At 35.0% G+C, this 21687-nt stretch overlaps 1 protein-coding gene across 1 annotated transcript in view; it reads left to right on the forward strand.

Annotated features, from left to right (window-relative positions):
• Positions 1 to 1023: 1023 nt before the first annotated feature.
• LOC132548971 (adipokinetic hormone/corazonin-related peptide receptor variant I-like) overlaps positions 1024 to 21687 on the forward strand; it is a 61187-nt gene continuing 40523 nt past the window's right edge. The window contains exon 1 of the mRNA XM_060212872.1: positions 1024 to 1599. Within this exon, the coding sequence (XP_060068855.1) occupies positions 1024 to 1599 (576 nt within the window). The remainder of the gene's footprint in view (positions 1600 to 21687) is intronic.

Raw genomic sequence — 21687 nt, forward strand, 5'->3', positions numbered from 1 at the left:
TGGCTAATTTCATAAAGCTCAGTGAAATGAAAACTAATTGAAATTTGATACACAACCCATGTGATCTTTGAAATGAGATATTGTGGTTTGGTGAGGTTTTGACTGTATTTTAATCTATTGACTTTGTTGATGATAAGACATGCTATTTACCACAAGTCAGACTTGATAAACAAACAGAAATTCGTGTTGTAAATCTTATGCTTCTGAGTTATATAAAGAACTGTGAACAACAAGGCGACCGTGGTTACATGTGCCCCCTAAAGTCATTGGAACATAATTTACTTATCAACAAAAACTTGGAAATTATTCGGGGGAAAAACGGTTTAGTTAGATGTGTAACAATTACATACTTATGGTTGGATTATAGCACATACATTATATATTAACTATGACATATGCATTTGTTAGAACACTGAACAATTAATGACCATGTTTTCACTGTAATATATGTTAGTATTGTGTATACTTTGTTTTTTCATCTTCAATCATTATTTAGAGATACAAAGGGAAAATGTATACTGGTAATTGTCTATTGACGTATAGCTCTCTACAGTGTCAATGGTTGCTGTGATGCGTAACCACCAACGAGGTTCCACCTAGCCGCCAGAGCAGCGCGTGCTGCTGATGGTGGGATTATTTACAGTCAGTCACGGCTTATCCGTTGATACAATCGCATGCGGACTACAGACGGAGAATCTAAAACGTGAATCCTGGGAAGAAAGTAATAGAAAGTACAGAACTTCGTGGCAAGTACTTTTTCAATCGAATTATTTTCGTCGAAATGCTGTGATTTCATTTATTTTGGTAGAGTAAAATATTGTGTTATCTATAATTAGTCAACGATGGAGATGTTTCTTAAGCGAAAAATGGGTACGCTGTGTTAGATATGTTAACGTAACTTGAAGTAGGACGGGGATGTCTACTACAACACATCACACCGTCCCGGTCTTAGTACAGTCAAATATCTCAAGATGTGGTCATGGTCAAGTGCGTTATTACAATTTCCACGAAAATAACGTGGCTATGATGTTACCAACGTCTCGATCGTCGGTTTCACTTCTTTCAAAAACATCGCTGTCTTCAACAACATTACCATCAACAGAATCCTCCATGTTACGAATCGGGTTTACCGAAAACATAACTGCCCAAAACATGACAGATGTGCAACTTCCAAGAGAAATGACGTTCAACGATGACAGCATCATGTCCGTTATCGCCTACTCTTGCCTTTTTGTTGTTGCAGCTTCAGGAAATTTAATAGTTTTCATTACATTGTTTAGGAGTCGCAGGATTAAGTCTAGAGTTAACACTTTTATCATGCACCTTTCCATTGCCGATCTAATTGTTGCCTTCATCATGCTGCCTCTAGAAACGGGATGGCATATCACGGTTCGTTGGGAGGCCGGGGATGCCGCCTGCAGGATTTTAATGTTTTTTCGTGCTCTTGGATTTTACTTGTCATCGTTCGTGTTAGTCACGATAAGTCTGGATAGGTACTTTTCCATAGTGCATCCAATGAGTCTTCATGACGCAGAAAGAAGAGGCAAGATCATGTTGACACTGGCATGGCTTCTTAGCGCCGTGGCTAGTCTTCCTCAGGTAAGGACAAACATTTGTTAGCCTTCAAATCATTACAAATGTATGAAAAGAAACCTAATCGATTACTGCCTACCGGTCATGTCTTTAAACAACCCATTTCAGACTGTAATTATGACCTACAACGAATAATGTCACTAGAAGAACAAATATTTCGTCATTGTGAGTATATCACGCCAACCTCACTTTATCAAATGACGTAATCACTTTATCTCATTCCTATATCGTCAGGGTGCATGTATAAGTGACACGTATAAAGCAATTTTATATAGATTTATATATATACCATCAAACACATTGATAAGTAAGGCAATCTAACTTGAGACGCACAGATAATATCATATTCAATCATGAATTCCTTAACAATGGATATCCTTAGTCTTCAATTCCCAGAGACGCACAGAAATCATATTCAATCATAAAACTTCAACAATTGATATTTTAAGTCTTTAATTCCGAGAGACGCACAGAAATCATATTCAATCATAAAACTTCAACAATTGATATTTTAAGTCTTTAATTCCGAGAGACGCACAGATATTGTCATGTTTAATCATGAAATCCTTAGCAATTGACATCTTAAGTCTTACTTCCATTTTTACCGGTCCATAGTATTGTTACATAGAACCACCACTACCCATTTCTATGTATCACGAATATATAAAATGCAAAATATCGGATTTGGACGAGTTTGTGGTGTTTGATCTAAATATTGTGGAAAGAATTCCATTGGCAATACTTCTGAACAGGCTATGGACAAATTACACCTTTATCAAACTTAGATAAAAAAAAATGTCTGTTAGTACAGTGAATAATTTCAAGTTATCTTTTTTGATGGAAGATTTAGCAGTCGATTATAATTAATTTCATGGGACTTTACATCACCATTATTGAAAGTCACCAATAAATAGAGTACAATTACCACCTATAGTGATACAAGTATCAATGACACTGATGCTGGCAACACGAGTGTGATACGTGATACAGGTACCAGTGATAGTGATACATATATCCATCATGGTGATATCGTTGCTGCTTTATTGGGAGAAATCTTGAACTAGGTCCCATAATTATGAGATATGTAATCTCACTCAAACTGAAGAAATTTAAGAATCATAAATCATTATTAGCTCATGTTTGGCAGCAGTATTCACAATGGCAATTTGTTTGAGCGTGTGTCAAGTGTATATCAAGTTCTTCTTTCAAAACGTGGATTTTTTAATGTGAAATTCGAGTTTGAAGTTTTATCTCTGCAACGATAATTTACTTTTTATCATGCAAAAATTTCATACTCACATCCATAACTCTATTGTAGCATGCATTACAGAAACAAATTTTTTTGCTAAACTGAAATCGTAAATCAGTAAGCATCCTGCACATTTGTTGTAACAACTCTCATCCTAATATCGATTAGCAGGTTAGTACAATGGCCTTTGTCATCACAGTAGCCCTTCCTTCGTTGAGTAATACTTACCACATGTGGGGAACTTACCTAATGATACATACCATAAAGTCACCAAGAATACACGTAGAGTATACCACTGTGTGCACTAGCAAGAGATAAGTGTATGTTTTCCAACCAAGTATATTTGTAGAGGACAGTTGTAAGATGAGAAGCAATGAAAATCGATTAAATGAGAGAAAAGTGTTAGTCAAGAATCTAATCTAAGAAAAATCGTTTAACTAAAATTAAAGTGCTAGTAAAGAGTGAAATCCAACCTAATTCGATTAAATGAGAGAAAAGAGTTAATCAAGATTGTAATCCTAACAAAATGTTGTTCAAGGGTGTCATTGAAGTAAAAATTGACTAAAAGAAAACATGTCGGTTTTGAACATTTAGAAATACACAATAAACGAATGATCAGCTTTTACATAATCGTTATTGTTATAAACGTGTGATTAGAAGGTGACATACCCTGGACATGAAGTTATATACAAGATGACCGTTTTTTACAGTTCAAGTGTACAAAAGTCTGGATGAAGTAAATATCGACACGGTTATTGGTGTCCTTCAACACGATCAATATCACCGGTCTTAGGAAAGAATTTGGGCTTAACGGTGTGTATAATGGAACGCAGAAAGCAGAGTATACAGAGTAAATAAAAACCGGACGTAGGCCGGAATTTTCTGTGACGGGATATAGTATAACATTCTGCGATTGAATTACAAAAAGTCATAGAAATTTGGTTATCGTAGAAACAGAAGCAATCATTTGTTGCTATGAGTGACATTAACCGTTTGGAGAGATGAGAGGAGATCTTAAGCTGTCATAGAAGAATCAATACCATTATTGATGAGAAATGTAAAGCTGACTTCGGATTAGAAAGGGTAACAATACTGACTTGTACTTGCCATGGGGTAACTATTGGTGACGTGTTTTTAAAATTCACATACGTGAATGAGACATTGAAACAAACAGCGTTGTTATATTGTTATATCTGTTTCCATCATTACAATAAGACAAGTTGTATGTTCAAATAGCACATAAATTACCGACAGTGTCTTCAAGCTAAATATCCCCTACTAGTGACTTCCGAACCCCCCACATTTTTGTCGCTGCAATCAGTTTTTTAACCAGAGTCAATTCCGACTGATGAATCACAAGATGTAAGCGTGAAATTTCAATTTTTGATGTTTTTTTTTTAATTTTGTTTGCTGCTGTTGTTTGTTTAGAATTTTGTGTCAACCTTGCAGACTCCAATGGCTTCAAAGATTGCCGCAGACATATTTTAGAAAATGACACAAAACTGGTCAATATATCAAATACAGACAACGCATGATATTGACGACTGTCGGAGGAAAGGAAATGCTAATCAAATTCTCGTAGGAGAAACAGACATTACATCATTCGACATCCAACTGCACCTGTTCTGGTGTTAGGTTTGTTACTTCAGTTCACAGAAGTTGTCAGCGGTAAATGGTTGTCACACCCTATAGACATCAAGGATTCTTTATTAAGGATCATATTCCTTGTTTTAGCCGTGAACTATGCAACATGACATTGTTATTAGCTTGTAGATTCATGCAATTCATGCGTGATATACACGTAATTATAACGATTTCTTTCCACAATAACTGTTTGAATGCCGATCAAGGCACGGATCGCTTATGAAATATAGGACCGGAGTTCTGATTTCATCATCTCCACACCGATATAAAAAAGTCGATAGAACGTCAGAGCAATCTGGACTATTAAAGTGGTACTAATTAAACTGCGCATGTGTTGAGGATATTTGTGATAGCGAGTCATGACTTACCAAAAGAAAGGGCGGCAAACAGTCCTAGAATTAAAATTCTAAAATTAATAACGACTTTGTTGTAGGAATGTGTCCTATTCATGATACAGAATCTGGCACATGATGCAACTCGGCTCTACTTGGGTAGTGATATTCTATCTTAAACATGCAATATATGTATATGAATTGAATCTATTACTGATTCTATCACAATAGGTGGGTGCTTTCTAAATCCCAATGATTCAGTTTACCATTCATAATTAAACATGCTATACCACATGTGGTGTTACATTTAAGCATGTTGTGATAGGCTGTCTGGAAGCACTTTGAATTAAAGGGCGCTGCATGCACTCATGGAAATGAGACTGGATTGTAAGTAGTTCACTATTCCTTTTTTACTTGGATGTTTATCTTTTTTCCTTGAAGATAACAAAAAAATATCAAGAAAATACTAACATGTCAACATAATCATAATCCAAACTCAAATTCCATGAAACTATGACAAAATGGTGAAAATATGAACTAAAGAGATATTTAAACGGAGACGCCTAAAAAAGTACATGAAGAATATGACTACTTGTTCTGGAAGAGTAAGCGTCTTCTGCTCCATCGACAGCACAATGTAAACCTTGGTCAATCCAAGCAAATAATGTCACGTCCTCAAATGAGAACAAGATATACAACCCAACCAACAGGGAAACCAGCGAGCATCAAATACGTTCAACTTCATGACGCACAACTAGGTCATTTTTAATCATAATTTGTAATGAGTTACATTAACACCATGTTTTTCTAAAATTGTCAGTTTTGCATATTAATTAGCGACATTCCACTTAAGCTCATATCATTATACCAATCATGATAACATGAACAAATCATGCGAGGTTACAGTGCAGGTCAGTTTAGTTCAACGTTCTTTATTATAGTAGAAACATTCCTCATAACTTCGTAGTTAAGTACGCATGTATTTTATTCTCTCTACCCCTGTTTTTTAAACACTTCTTGTAACATTTAAAACATAAGTAACACGAGTGAGAAGAATATCATATACCACAACACCTCGTCCTGTAACATCTTTGTATATCACGTGTGTCATTGATATTGTTTATGAATGTGATGTTACATAACTGTCGATGGAGGTATAGTAGTGGGATGGTTACATTGTATTTCTTTGATCGGCATCAGTTAACTACCCAATCACTGATGTATCAACTGTGATCAGCGCTTGACCATCGTTACTTGTTTCAACTCATCGGCAATTTGGGCACATTATATTACATTAATATTGTTAATGGTAATGTGTTTGGAGATATGTTTACACCTTTATTGTAAAAGTACATTAAATGTCCATGTAAAACCTGGAAATTCCTAGCATTCATGTATATTCATGGAAATTAACATTAAAACATAGTTGACTAAAAGTTCCGTTTATTTTCATAATCTTTATATTTAGGATTATATCAATAAAATTTTACTGGTAATTCAATTGTTTCTCACTTATGTATTTGTCAATCAATCCATAATGTACCTGTATCTTTTTGCATCTCATTTGAAATTTTCAAAACTTCGGAGTAAAATATCCCATCGCCCAGCTTTGCGCCTCTAATAAAACAAATCCTACTATTTTGTATTGACAATTAAATATTATATGGTCGATCCCTATAGAATTTATTGATTTAAATGCAACAATGTTTTGTTTATGGATATTTGTAACATTGTTGCGATGTAAAGATAGTGGTTTTATTTTTATTGCCTCCCGCGTTTCATATAATCCCAATATTATTTGTTTTGTAGTAGTGTTGAAAATAGTTAATACCACAACATACTAATTGTTTTTATACGAATGGCAATAATGCTGCTTGAAATGCATACCAACAGTTTTTGTCGGAGTTTAAGCACCAGTGAATGTGAGTGTAAATTGTTTGATCAATAATCTTAATTTTTCTGTATTTACATTCTATAGCATATATTTGCAGTTTACAATGAAACGATGCTAGGGGAGTCCTTATGACGATTGGGCACTCTGCCTTAATACATCTACAAGGAACGTGTATGAAATTATCTTCCACTGAACGCTAGTTGCAATGAAAGATATAAATCTTTGTCGACAAACTTAAAATATTCCTAAATGGAGATATGTCAGAATTCCCGCCACAGGTTATAATCGTAACCTGGGTCCCTTTTCCCGGGGCTGCATGTGACTTCTGTCGCCGAAGTACGTCAGAATATATATACCTTCATAACACGACGCTGCTGTATTGGTAAAGCCCTGAATTATCTCCCTTGCCACATAGGCACACCCTCTAGGTATTCCCAAATGCCTGAAAATACGGTCCAGGGTTACCCAGTGGCCCTTAGGAGGTCCTACCGTGATCAGAAACCTCCAGACAGGTTTTGGCAGTTGGTGTTGCATCAAAATGTGGACACGTGAGAAAAGGTTTATGTGTAGACCTCTGAAGAGTTTTCTCTGAGCTGAATCAATGTGGCTGTCGTTTTGTTGTAAATCAGAACTATTATCTTGTCTAAGTGAACATTGGAGTTCTTCCGCTTGGCCTGGTTAGGAATATTTCGAATTCTGGGATGAGTGTCTGTATATATTAATGTATATGAGCACTTCGCATTGTGAGGGTACTCCTATTGGTGAATGAACAATGATGTTTTTTCTCCACATATGTAATTTTAACATTGTTTTAGTGTGGATATAACTGATAAGTACAATGTATTAAAATGATCATTTTACTGGTACATATCTGTGTATTGGTTTGCATAACCTTAAGGTAAGTGCATGACATTAATTACACGTGCATGGCCCCCTCTGTATTGTTTCAAGGTTTGTTGTCTCCATGCAGAGGCAGATGCTGATGTGAATTGAATTTCAGGTTTAAATATTGAAGTTCTAATTATGTTTCAGGTTTATTTTCATCTATAACAGCAGGAGTTCACAGCCGTTCCCCGTTTGATCTCTTAATAAACATATATACATACCATCAGATCTTGTGGTTGCAGGCTACATATACAACGCGTTTTTTATCAGAAGAATGTCACAGTTTCTAGAAGCTAGTTTCTAGCTCCTTTCTAGATTACTCAGGCATGCGCTTTCCGAGGAAATAGAAATATCTTGATTTATGAGGAACCTTTGCCGTGGATGTCACTTTAAGACTGATGTTTCACTACAAAATAAGTAAAGCCAAAAAGTCATCTCCTCTGTCTGATTTGCAGGAGAGTGAGTGAATCGCTTTATTTTCCCGATGTAATAATTATGCTATATCAACATTTTGATGTTTTGCCATAGATAAACCTGGTATAACTCTACATCTAAAAAGCTGTCTAACATTTAACATATCATATTTGGTCACGATAATATTCCTGTGAATCCTTTATGCGCACATTTCTCCTCTTAAGTTAAGATTTTACTATGTAGACAGATAATGTAATTCTAGATACTAGGTGTTGCATTGGTGTCGTTAATGCAAGCTCGAAGATTATTTCAAATGATTATGACTTTCCATTGCATGTGAAACATACTTTATAAATGACTTGATAAAACACCAAATAGCACCAATCGACCTGTGAAAATCTTCATTTTGCCAAAATGAATTTAAACGGCTATTACCTTAGATTTTAACATCGGGAAATGGAGAATTCGGCTTATGAATAATAAAATATATCCACAATAAAGTGATACACGCGCCTACGACGTCAAATTTGATGTTTTTGTACATATTTCTGTTGTCCGAACATTGTTTATCTTTACTATTGTATATAAACATGTTCACGCTCGGCTTATTACGAAGAAAGCCGATTGGGTCACATGGCTTGTCACGTGACGAAGTCATTTACTTCCGCCGCAAAGAAAAAATGGATTACGAGGAAAGTAAACAAAGGCACATGTCTTATTTATGACACTTGCTTTTGCGCCTTTCTGCTAATTCTTGTTTGCAGTAAAATGATTCTATAGTGTTGTAATATATAATTTTTAACAATCAATCTTAGAAACTCGTTTTGTTTAGGCTTGTCGTGCGAAAATTATCTATGTCAATCAAGGGCGCTAAACTAGTGGGGGACCAAAGGGGGTAATTACAATCGAAAAAGAAAAAAAACTCAGAAATGCACAAGAATTGATACTTTGTCTGTACAGATTCATATATATTGTTTATCATTTTACATGTGTTTATTAGGAAGGTTATGTTTATCACCACCGTCGTCATTCTCACAGTAACACCAGTGCCGTCATATTGTTACACTTAGAACGAATACCCGCAATTAGGCCCCAGCTAACAACAAACATACGTTGTCGATAGTTAATTCAAGCGAATAACACAACTATTTTCATTCAACATTTATCAGATAACACTTTTAGTAGTGTTGTTCATAACATATTCACGCGTCAAACACTGGATATTGGATTATAATCAATGACAGGCGGATACGTTATAATTATAGGGATAACGTTAAGCTAAGCAGTCAAGTCGCAGCTTCGCAAATTCCCAATCCGTATTCATCCAAGATCCTCCTTCATCTTTCGCCATCTATCGATCTCCTGTCTAATATAAATTCTTGCCTGTCCTCTTTTCTGGTCTGACTCCTTCCTCTTACGCTTTCTGGCTTTCTGTAAGGTAACTTTTTAGGTCCTCGTCGCCTTTTCGTACTATTTTTTAGATATCAATCAAAAATGGTTGCAATGACTTAATTTATTTTTTTAATTTTTAATGATTTCAAAAGTGAGTAGATGAATGAGATTATCATCAATATTTTTTTATCAAATTCGATATTAACATAAGGAAACACATATCTGACATCTCATTTTACACAAACAGATGTGATGCTCCCTATGATACCGCCACATTCTGTATATTCTTATCTGTATTTTTGCTGTTAGTCAAATATCTGTAACATAATATCATCTCTACCGTAATTTCACGCTCATTGCTCTCTGGCGTTGCATAACGGAGTTCTTCTAGTCTATTTTTTAACACCCCCTGGAATAGAGTAAAATGCACAAAATAGATCAATGTCATCCAAATGAATGCTATGAAGGTGTTTTGACCTGTCATCTCTACGCTGCTGTTTATTATCGGTGGTTGGATAACCTAAATTACAATTACGCCGAGATCAGTTAGACACCATGATAGTAAAGGTATAATATACTCAGACTTTCAGCACACGTAATCTTCCCAGTTTACGATGCTCTAACAAAACCTGGCATTTAGGTAAACCCTTATGTTCTCTCGAGATTAGAATACAACGCAATGTTATGACTCTTGAATAGAGTTGTCACTTTTTAAATCGATTGATCTACTTTTAATTTTTACGACTCGTCTTAAATTTTGTTCGCGTATATGTATGCGTAATTGTTGTTTTTACAATTTAAAAGAGTGAAATTAAGTGAGAATCCTTTTTATGTGAACTGGTAATTAAATCTTATTCAAACTAAGTAATGATGTTAATACCGATGCTTTCTTTCTGATATGAGTTTGTTATTCCGTAACAGTGACAAACACGTGCGACTAAAGAGGGTCGTTAACGCGGGTTTATGAAAGCCTTGACGATTTTTACTAAAATATATTTCATTTTAATCAAAATGACACCGTCTGAAGTCGTATGAACAAAGAATATCAAATGATAGATGTAATAATGGAGAATTGAAATGAAACTTTTTGATATATAATTCCTGTAATATGCAAAGCACAGATCAGAAATGTGCCCAAGAGACATTTTGTATACTGCAAACTCCGGTGTATTACAGTCATGGTCAAACGGCCATATTTCTTTTAATTATGTGATATTCATGTATGTGAAGTTATTATTATTATTTCTGTACATGACTGAATTGAGTCATCAGTAAGGCTTCACGAAATGCCCTACAAATGTATTCTGTATCAGATACAATTAACCCTTTAGCTCTAGTATAACTCTTCTAGAATTATTCTTCAAACATAATTTTTAAATTATATTTCGCGGGAAAGAATATTGTCTATGGATACGACGTGAGTAATATATGAACTGGTTGATTTATACTTAAAGGACATGGACAAACAGAACGGCATTTACCAAGTTGTACCGTAAGTGATATTCTATCTATTTATTTACCGATAAAGCGATGAGACAGATAAACCTGCACATTTTACAATGAAGGCGATAATCTGAAGCGAGAAAACATATAGATGGATAACGGAAACTGAAAAACCTTCGCTCGATAAAACACTAGAGGTTTATAACTATACATTTCGTCTAGGTCACTGTCTAGGGGTTTACAATTTTTCTCCAATCCGGAACGTTAGTTCGTCTGGCTCACTTTCTAGGGGTTATTAATGTTCTCCAATTTGGTAAAATATTTCGTCTGCCTCACTGTCTAGGATTTAAAATGTTCACCAATCCGATAAGGTTAGTTCGTCTGGCTCACTGTCTAGGGGTTATTAATATTCTCCAATTCGGTAAAGTTATTTCGTCTGGCTCACTATCTAGGGGTTGTTAATGTTCTCAATCCGATAAAATTATTTCGTCTGCCTCACTGTCTAGGATTTAAAATGTTCACCAATCCGGTAAGGTTAGTTCGTCTGGCTCACTGTCTAGGGGTTATTAATGTTCTCCAATTCGGTAAAGTTATTTCGTCTGGCTCACTATCTAGGGGTTGTTAATGTTCTCAATCCGATAAAATTATTTCGTCTGCCTCACTGTCTAGGATTTAAATTGTTCACCAATCCGGTAAGGTTAGTTCGTCTGGCTCACTGTCTAGGGGTTATTAATGTTCTCCAATTCGGTAAAGTTATTTCGTCTGGTTCACTATCTAGGGATTGTTAATGTTCTCAATCCGATAAAATTATTTCGTCTGCCTCACTGTCTAGGATTTAAATTGTTCACCAATCCGGTAAGGTTAGTTCGTCTGGCTCACTGTCTAGGGGTTATTAATGTTCTCCAATTCGGTAAAGTTATTTCGTCTGGTTCACTATCTAGGGGTTATTATTCAACAGAAAATTGTCGTTCGTTCCCCAAATAAAAAACATCTTAAGGCCAAATGCCTTAAGGCACTGAACATTCTAATAGTTGTGTCCCACACTACTTGAGGAGCTGATAGAAAAGTTTTGCTAAGGCTTTATAGACCTCATATTAGATCAAAATTAGACTACGGTTCCATTGTGTATGGATCTGCTAGACTTTCATATCTCAAATTATTAGACACTGTTCATTACCAAAGTCTCAGGCTCGCTCTCGGAGCTTTCAAGACCACAGCTATTGCAAGCCTCTATATAGAGAACCATTACTATATAGCCGTCGAAATAAATTGGCTTTGCAATACTCCATTTAGCTAAAGTCAAATCCTTCTAATTTTGCTTTTTCACTTGTATCTGATCCAAAATATAAAAACCTTGTTTCAAAACAAACCAAAAAAACCATTCCATCATTTGGTACTCGAATTCCTGCTCTTTTACAAAACACAAATATTGATGTTAACCAAATTCAGTCATTTGGAACGATAGAAATTCCACCCTGGCTCATGAATTCACCTGAAGTTTACTTTTCACTTCATGTAAATTGTTAAATCAGACACAGACAGTTGCACTTTGCGTTCATCCTTCTCGAAATTTCAGTTAAAATATGAAACATTTCTACATTTATATTCTGATGGTTCAAAAGATAGCGATAAGGTTGCTGCGGCCATGGTTACACAAGATGAAACCTATGGATGCCGGCTAACGAACAACGCCTTAATATTCTCGGCGGAAGCGCGAGCCATCTACCTCGCCACTGAATATATTCAAAGAAACAAAGTAATGAGAGCTGTTATCCATTCCAGCTCCAGCTACCACCTGTTGTTTTTACATAGTCTGTTAGCAATAGAAATATTTGTTAAAAAATTTTCAGTGGCAAGAGTAATGGAATCAATATACTAATAATGAACTTGCCTTTAACTTTCGTTTTGCTTTTTGCTGGGTCCCTGGGCACAGGGGAAACCAGGCAATGAAAAAGCAGATCGTGCCGCAAAGGAAGCTTTATTGCTACCACCTGTTGTTTTTAAACTTCCTGTTACCGATGTTAAACCATTTGTTAAACAAATTTTAAAAGCTCAGTGGCAAGAGTAATGGAATCAATATACTAATAACGAATTGCACTCCGAAAAACTTGTTATCGTTGAATGGTCTCCAGCCATTCACCGTCGAACATTTTAATTGGACTGCATTGACCTTCTATCTACTCAAGAATGTTTTTATCGTAACATTACATGTCTAAAAACTCTTTTTGAAACTGATCTGTAAAATTCTACATTACCTGAAAGATGTTGGTCTATATAATAGACTATGACGTACCAGTTTAATCTTTTGTGTTAACATACCCATTTAAAATTTTTAACATTTTTCTTTTACTTTTGGTTTGTTTAATGTTATTTCCTTTTGAATCGCTGTTTTTTACTGGTTGAAGGCTCTAATGACTTTTTGTGTGTTGACGGGCCGTTGAGGATGTCATAAAAATAATAATAATGATAATGTTCACTAATCAAGTAACATTATTTCGTCTAGGCCATTGTCTATGGTTTATAAATGTTCACCAATCCGGTAACGTTTTTCCTGATTCCGAGCACTATCACGTATGCTAACGTATAAACACATAATACTATATAAGAGTAATTCAGATGCTTTGCCTGCATTAACATACATAATCATATTGTAAGTTTTAAACAAACGTCCCTGCTTTATATACCCACCTTTATTACATTGCTTATTTGTTCACTATTTGAAACAGAACAACATCATTGACATGTTTGTTATTGGTATTACTATGAATCCATCAAAAGATTTTGTATACTTCTGATATTTCATCTGTTGTTACCCATTATGATGAACTTAACACTAAACAGAATCAACTTGAAGTGTATACGAGATGAATATATGTCACAGCTAAAAAAGATCATCTGATGTTTCAAGAACCAATAACATAGCATTGTCATTCAACCGAACCCTTTCAACCTTTAAATGACTGTTAATTAATTGGAATGGTTCTTCACACCATAAATTATTTCCTTATTCATAAATTCACAAGTATAACATGTCAAATCCGTTTCGTGTTAAAACAAATACGCATGATCTAATCTCCAGGATATTGATATAAAACTAAAATGTAAAAGATGAGATGATGCTGATATAAATCATTTTGACTAGAATCAACAGTACACCCATGAACCAGAAAGAGGTTGCCTTGAAAATAACGCAAACGCAAACCAAACCATGGCGGCCATTTTTTTATATGCCGGTAAATGATCGACGTTAAAATTTGAAACAAATTATGATAATGACATTACAGAATATGCTAAAAAATTACTTGGCGGAGAGAAAGACGATGAAGATAATTTGTCAAGAAATGTGAAACGTTAAAGTTACTATAATATCCTGTCATTAAAACTGTCATATTTATTTCTGTTACCTTGAGTAAATTTCATTACGAATGATAGATTGAAGTTTGGAACGTGATATCGACTCCCACGATTCTCATTTTAATAATGAACTCTGAAGACTCATAGAAAGACGTGATGAATTGCAGCTCTTTACAACAGGAATCGAAATAAAACAATGACAATGGCGTATTTATTGTACAACGATCGACAAATGAACAAGCTTATATAAATCACGCTTGTTGGTCCGGATGGAAGCACACGGGGTCTTACTGAAGCAGGAAACTGGAGTACCCGGAGAAAACCCACGTGGTCGGGCAGGTGATCACAATTCCTTTTCACAGCTGCTCAGGGAATCAAACCCCGTACGTCTAGATGAAAGACAAGTATCGCTGCGCCACCCGACCATCAGAAATATTAAGGTTTTTTCATTTACCTCGGTCAACCTCTGGAACATATCGTTAACTTGTCTCGAAAGTGGGCAGAGCTTCAACATCTTCAATTGTTGTAAGAGCTAGAAGATTGGCCAAAAACAAATGGGAGACACACAGTCTCGAACGAAAAGTTCTGGATGTCAGCTTTTGTTGAATTTCTTTCACAATTACGATTTCAACAGTATATGCATAACTCGGTTTCGTGTTAAATCCGAAATTCATTATCTGATATCCAGTAGAAACATAAAACACATAAACTATCACCGAAATATATTCGTTAATCTTTCAACCGGAAGAGCAGATTGGTTTTCATGAGGATTCCGGTGAGGGTTGATTGTTATATAGTGCCCTTGGGCACCACTGTCCACATAAAGCCAAAGCGTACGGTCAGATTACAGTCAAGAGAGTGTGATAATTCAAACCTAGTCAGTTTTGTTCTCGAAAATATGATGAATACGACATCATTATATATATAGTCCAACTGAACGGAAATCGTTGTTTATATCTTCGGATCTGTCGAATGATAAGACAGTGGCATGCGTTTACTGTCGTTGATTTATTCCATCCTATCCATCCCATAATGTGTCTTTAGAAGCATCATTAATCCTATTTGAAGACATATGTTTCATTTATGCAATGAATCTTGCTTTTGTCGATGTCATGGGGTGATGAATTGAGTTGCTCTGGAGACAAATTCAAGGTGAACTGCTTCGACATTATCTAAGAGATCATGTACCAACATACACCGTAATATCATTCATGTAGAATATGATCGAAAGCAACAAATGCATTTGCAAACATTGAAAATCAATTATCAAATTAAGTTTATGTATAATTATCGATCATTCTCAAATACTGACTTGCAACGTTAGTTTTATCAAGTCTGGAAGGGAAGATGTACTGTACATGCAACGGGTACAATCAGTTGGATGTGAATCAGTATACACGTATGTAATTGTAGATAATGTAGATAACACAGACGATAACAATGTAAAGCATATCATGATACTGATTACCAAACTTAATATCATTGCAATATATTGTTAGTGTATTTCATTCATCCCCAAGGATGTATGTCTTACATATTTTTTGCTCCAAAGGTATAATATTATCTGTGGACACAGTGATCTATTAACTGACCTTGCGAATGTCTCTAGTTTATAAGAGCAATGGCCCTACTCATATCGACTTCACTCAATCGCGGCATTTCGCTCTACAACCGCTGGTATGTAACTGATCTGTACTGTTCTAAGGTTTGATTTGTAACGATTCACAAGCAAATATAGTGCAGGAGTACCCTGGATGCACGCTTTCTTTAAAATTCTGATGAAATCATGCAGCGTCGAGCGGGGTCACGGTTGTCTGAATTTTAACTGAAGAACATTTTTACAGTGCACGGAGGTAGCTCAGTGCCAAATTTAATTAAATTTCGTCCCCGTGTGTTAAGATATTATTACAAAAAGCGAACTTATGTTTCTTTTTTTTGCTAGTATAGTTCATTGTATGTATGGGTTTGCATCTCTACTTGAATACATGTTAAGTTGGCTTGCCATCCTGTGGGTGTTTTAAAACTAGTTTATATAATTCGACAACTGTTATATACAATTTGTAATTAGATAAAGTATAAGGTCTTATACAGGTATATCATATCAGGGTAGAAATGAACAATTAAAAGATTTCTCTATCAACCCCTAGGTATTGACAGGTTCTTTGTTCTTGGCATGACTAGTGCCAGAAGTATGAATCAGTTGTATGATGCAGCTTCATTCCTTGTTTTGCTCCAATGTATCTAACTTCAAAGGTGTATTAAGAGGTGCTATTCATTCAATGATGAAACAAGATGCAAGCAAAGTAATCGTCTGAACATTCAACCATCTCCATAAGGTTGTTTTTGTTACACCGCCAATCTCCAAATGTCTACCTCATTTGTCTTCATCGTGTTTTGACGATGTACAGGCGCAGTGATATTTTTTGTTCCCTTGGTGTGTATAACCTATTTTGCCCCTATTCATTGCAACTTGACTGTATGACTTATCGATGTGTTGTCATTGTTGATACAATGAATATGTTTGTGAATGATTATACAGTTCATCATCAGTCCATCATCACAGGTAATTGATAAACTAAGGTTATCGTATGGTGGTACATAGATAGCACGGCACAGGTAGAGTTGTTCATATTCTAGTAAATATATTTCTTAGAATGGGCTTCATTCGTGAACAAGGTAAGTGGTATGGTTTCTGTCTCAGACCTAAATTATCATGGAGATTTCAATTGAACAGTTGCGAAGATATAGCACGAAAAAAATAATACACGCAATCAATGAAATACTGGGAGAACACAGTTCAAAATCACTTGTCTACTTCCTTACGGCACCGTGATACGGCTTGATGTGTATACGATCATAAATAGGCCATAGCGGCTGAGGCCGTGATTGAAGATCTAGCAAATCAAAGTTAAAATCATTGGGAGGTTTCAATATAGAACCAAGCCTTATAAGCTTATATCCCACCAAACATCCAGTTCAGAAAAGCCTCTGATATTTGTTATTCTATTGTCATTACCTCATTTAATGTAGAAATGAACCCTGCAACAACTGAATACAGATAGTTTACTAACTGTTCCTCCTTCGTTAACGTCTTCTTACATCAGTAGAGCAGCTGAATACATAGTTGATATATACATATTTCAAAATGGTATGATACGCGAGCTTTACATAAACGGCTCAAAATTCCGTGAAATAGAATGTGAATCTCCGCGCATCTTATGTATTCTAAGGGAAAATATGTCAAAGAGTTGGTGTGGGAATGCGGCGTTGGCATCCACCCATTCTATAGACAATTCTTTAAGGAATTAACAACTACAAATAAAAAAGGGAATGTATTCTTTTACGGAAAGACTGAACTTCATTATTTGCATCAACATGCATTTCTGCTAAAATGGATACACTTTAAAATGAAACAGAAGCTTGCACGATTTTTGTGATTCTTTTTGGTAAGCTTTCTACAGATTTAGCCAAGAGATGAGGCACAGAAAAAATAACAACATGGCAACATAATCATAATTCAAATTCAAATTACATAAAACTTTAAACACATGCAAAAACAACAGATTTACAAGGAACATCCAGTAAAAGTACAATGTGAACAAAACCAGGTGTTTCAGAAGAGTAAACATCTTCTGCTTCATCGACAACACCCGCCTTGTAAACCTTGGTAAAACCAAGTAAGTAAAGAGACGTTCTCCAATGAGAATAAGGTATACAACTAGCAACGGAACCACCAGGCAAACTAACGCGCATCAAATAAGTTCAGCTTCATGTCACAAAAAGAAATAGAATATTTCTCAGTGATATCACTATGGCGGCCATAAAACTTTTCCATAATTTTTAAATCCTGCTTTTTCCCCTGTGTTTGATCCAAAATATAAAACCTTGTTTCAAAACAAACCAAAAACCATTCCATCATTTGGTATTCGAATTTCCACTCTATTACAAAACACACATATTGAGTCATTTGGAACGATAGAAATTCCACCCTGGCTCATGAATTCACCTGAAGTTTACTTTTCACATCGTGAAATGGTTAAATCAGACACAGACAGTTAACCTTTCGTTCATCCTTCTCGAAATTTCAGTTAAAATATGAAACATTTCTACATTTATATACTGATGTTTCAAAAGATAGCGATAAGGTTGCCGCGGCCATGGTTACACAAGATGAAACCTATGGATGCCGGCTACCGAACAACGCCTCAGAATTCTCTGCAGAAGCGCGAGCTATCTACCTCGCTCTTGAATATATTCAAAGAAACAAAGTAATGAGAGCTATTATCCATTCAGACTCTCTTTCTGTTCTACAAAGTCTTAGTAATAGAAATATCGAAAAATGTTTTCACTCGTAATACCTTACTGCTATATCATGAACTTGCTTTTAACTTTCATATTGCGCTTTTTGCTGGGTTCCTGAGCACATGAGAATACCAGACAATGAAAAAGTAGATCGTGCTGCAAAGGAAGCTTTATCGCTACCACCTGTTTTTTTTTTAACTTTATTTTACCGATTTTAAACCATTTATTAAACAAATTTTTAAAAGCTCGGTGGCAGGATTGGAATACCTATACCAATAAGAAATTGCACTCCGTTAAACCTGTTATCGGTGAATGGTCTCCAGGCTATAGAGACAACCACCGAGACGACGTTGTCCTTGCTTCGGATGGGTCATACATACCTTACACATTCATCTATGTTGAAAGGCAAAGGTAATCCTTGGTGCATAGAATGTGATGAGCTATTCACCGTTAAACATTTTTGATTGGACTGCATTGACCTTCTATCCACTCGAGAACGTTTTTATCGTAACATTACATGTCTAAAATTCCTTTTGAAACTGTTGAGATTTGTAAAATTCTACATTACCTGAAAGATGCTGGTCTATATAATAGACTATGACGTACCATTTTATTCTTTTGTGTTATTTCCTTTTGAATCGCTGTGTGTTTTACCGTTTGATGGCTCTTAATGATCTTTTATGTGTTGACTGGTCGTTAAGAATGTAATAATAATAATATCAACGTGCATCTTTTGAACCTTTGTGTTTAGTCCTTTATGTAGATGCATACCGATATTGAAACAGGACATATCAAATCCAGTATAAAGATGGAAGTCCGTATTCTTAGCAGTAATCGGCAGTCTGAATCCTTTCATAACTGCATAGTTATTAGCTAGTACATTACCTCTTCTTTAGAAAGGTTTGATAATGTGATTGTTGGTTATTTTCGTTTCGAGCAAAGCTAATTTTTTTTTGATATTCAGAAAATCATATCGGTAGACAAATTTCATTAAAACAAATAGGATTTATGTCACTATAGGAGGTGAATGACTTCATTTTCCATTAATATCGCAACCAATTGTCTTGAATAGAAATTGTTATCATAGTCAATCACATATTCGCCTAATAATCCCAAATGGACGCTGAGTGTCGTATGAAATGACTGCTACGTGAAACAATCCCAAAAAGGTAATGTTTTTGTATAGTAATTACGTGTGAGAAAAACGTATTCCTGAAGTATTATCGACAGTTAGGCAACCATTATATTCGCAAAAGACGTAATTATGTTCTTCGTCTGGACATAAAAAAATCGTAATGTTATTGGCTGTATTCAGCAGGGTTTATTTTATTTGAAACAAGACATTCAATTATTTTGATGAAAATGGACAGCTCGCGCAGTTACTTGCTAATTAGAAATGGATTAAACAGATCTTGGCTATTCATCCAGTAAATTCACAATTGAAAACCCTAATGACTGGATTTTCTTTTACTTTAAAATAAAGACTTAAATATGATTCATAAACAGCGTAAATAGATTCATCTAAAAATAAACAAATGGAAATTGAGTTTGTTGCTGCGGTACCTTCTTATCTTATTTTCGTGGATTTACATGGCTCTGTCGTCAATGTAGCAGAATACTCTTACCCTAGCGGAACACAATTTCTTATTCTGTGTACTTGCTCAATGAATTTACTTGCAGATAAATTCTATACACAACTTTGATAGCTTACACCAAAGCACCAATTATTTTCTGTATCTGTAATAAAACTTAATACATATTATTCCAATCGCATTATCTATATATGTCGATTGAACTCCCTTCCTTTTCTCATATCTGACAAAGAACTTGCGTTCTTCTATTCTGTCCATTTTGTTCCTAATTCATTTCGACGTTATATATAACAGGTTACTGTTGACATGACCATTCATTATACATTTTTACATCAAATTGTCTATCGTACCAATGTATTCAAACATTCTTTACATTAATTTTCATGAAAAGAAACGTTTGTTAACGTTCTTATTGTTATAAGATTGAAATATAAAAGTATCGTTAGCAAAAATAAGCAAAAATATGTATCAAATTTAATTAATTTATCATCAATACTGTGCTGATAATACCCACTTCGCTACAGTTGCTCGGATATAAGTTGCGATACTTTGTTGGTGTTGTCTGTTTATGCATATCACTAAGATTTCTAAATAATCAGGTTGGAGTTTTTCTTCAAAATTTTGTATTGTGATATCATCCTGGTTCAGGTCATATGTGATACCAAGGAGCTAAAATGTTCTTTTGCGATTCAAATATAAATTCCTTTCTTGTTAATATTCTTACAATACAGTTCCGCTTTGCTCCTTGCCAAACTGCGTGTGTTTTTTTTTAAGTTACCCTTTATCCAGAACATTCGGTAAGCCTATGTAAAGTAAAACAAAAATCATTTTGAAATATATTTTTTGTCGTCTTCAAGACAGATTGTCATTAACAATTATCTCAAGAATGATTGCTGCAAAAATGTTAAAGAGAGCCTACTATTTAGAAAGATAAGATTAATGTGTTCAAATAAAAAAAATCTTGTTACTGAACATAAGACGCCAATATCGACAAAAGTGCTGTGCATATTGATTTTTGTCCTTTCAAGTTATATATCTGTAAATTCTACAATCTAATCTTTCAAAAAAACTCATCCACAGAGCAAAAGATTGATACTGGTATTAGCCTAACTTGTGGGAGGAGTACATTTTAAAGATATACCTGTAAGATATTTACATGGCGGATGTCGTCATTAAAGCGGGATACACTTACTCTTTTGGTACACAAGGTTTTATTATCCTTATACTTTTCCAGGTGTCTCCAAGTAAATAATTATTTGAACATATTTCGCCATGATGGTGACATGTTGGTTTCTTCTTGATGTTTTCTGTATCAACGTTGACAAAGATAGTTCACATCAAAATTAATAATATTCATATGTACATATATATGCGTTTGCCAAAGCACGGACCTATAATATCAAAAAGCGGAAATTTTAACATCTGACATCAATGGATTATCTGATGCATAGGCACAAGTATTTGTTCCAATCTATACATACAACAACAGTCTGTTTAAAAGGATGAAACAAATGCGTGATACTGTAAAATGCCTTTAAAAGACGCCGTTTCTTTAAAGACCAGAACATTTATTCACACAGAGATTGAAATATG

This window comes from Ylistrum balloti, unplaced genomic scaffold, assembly GCF_031769215.1.
Source record: "Ylistrum balloti isolate Yb309-2 unplaced genomic scaffold, AGI_CSIRO_Ybal_v1 Utg370038, whole genome shotgun sequence".
Classification (NCBI taxonomy): Eukaryota; Metazoa; Mollusca; class Bivalvia; order Pectinida; family Pectinidae; genus Ylistrum; species Ylistrum balloti.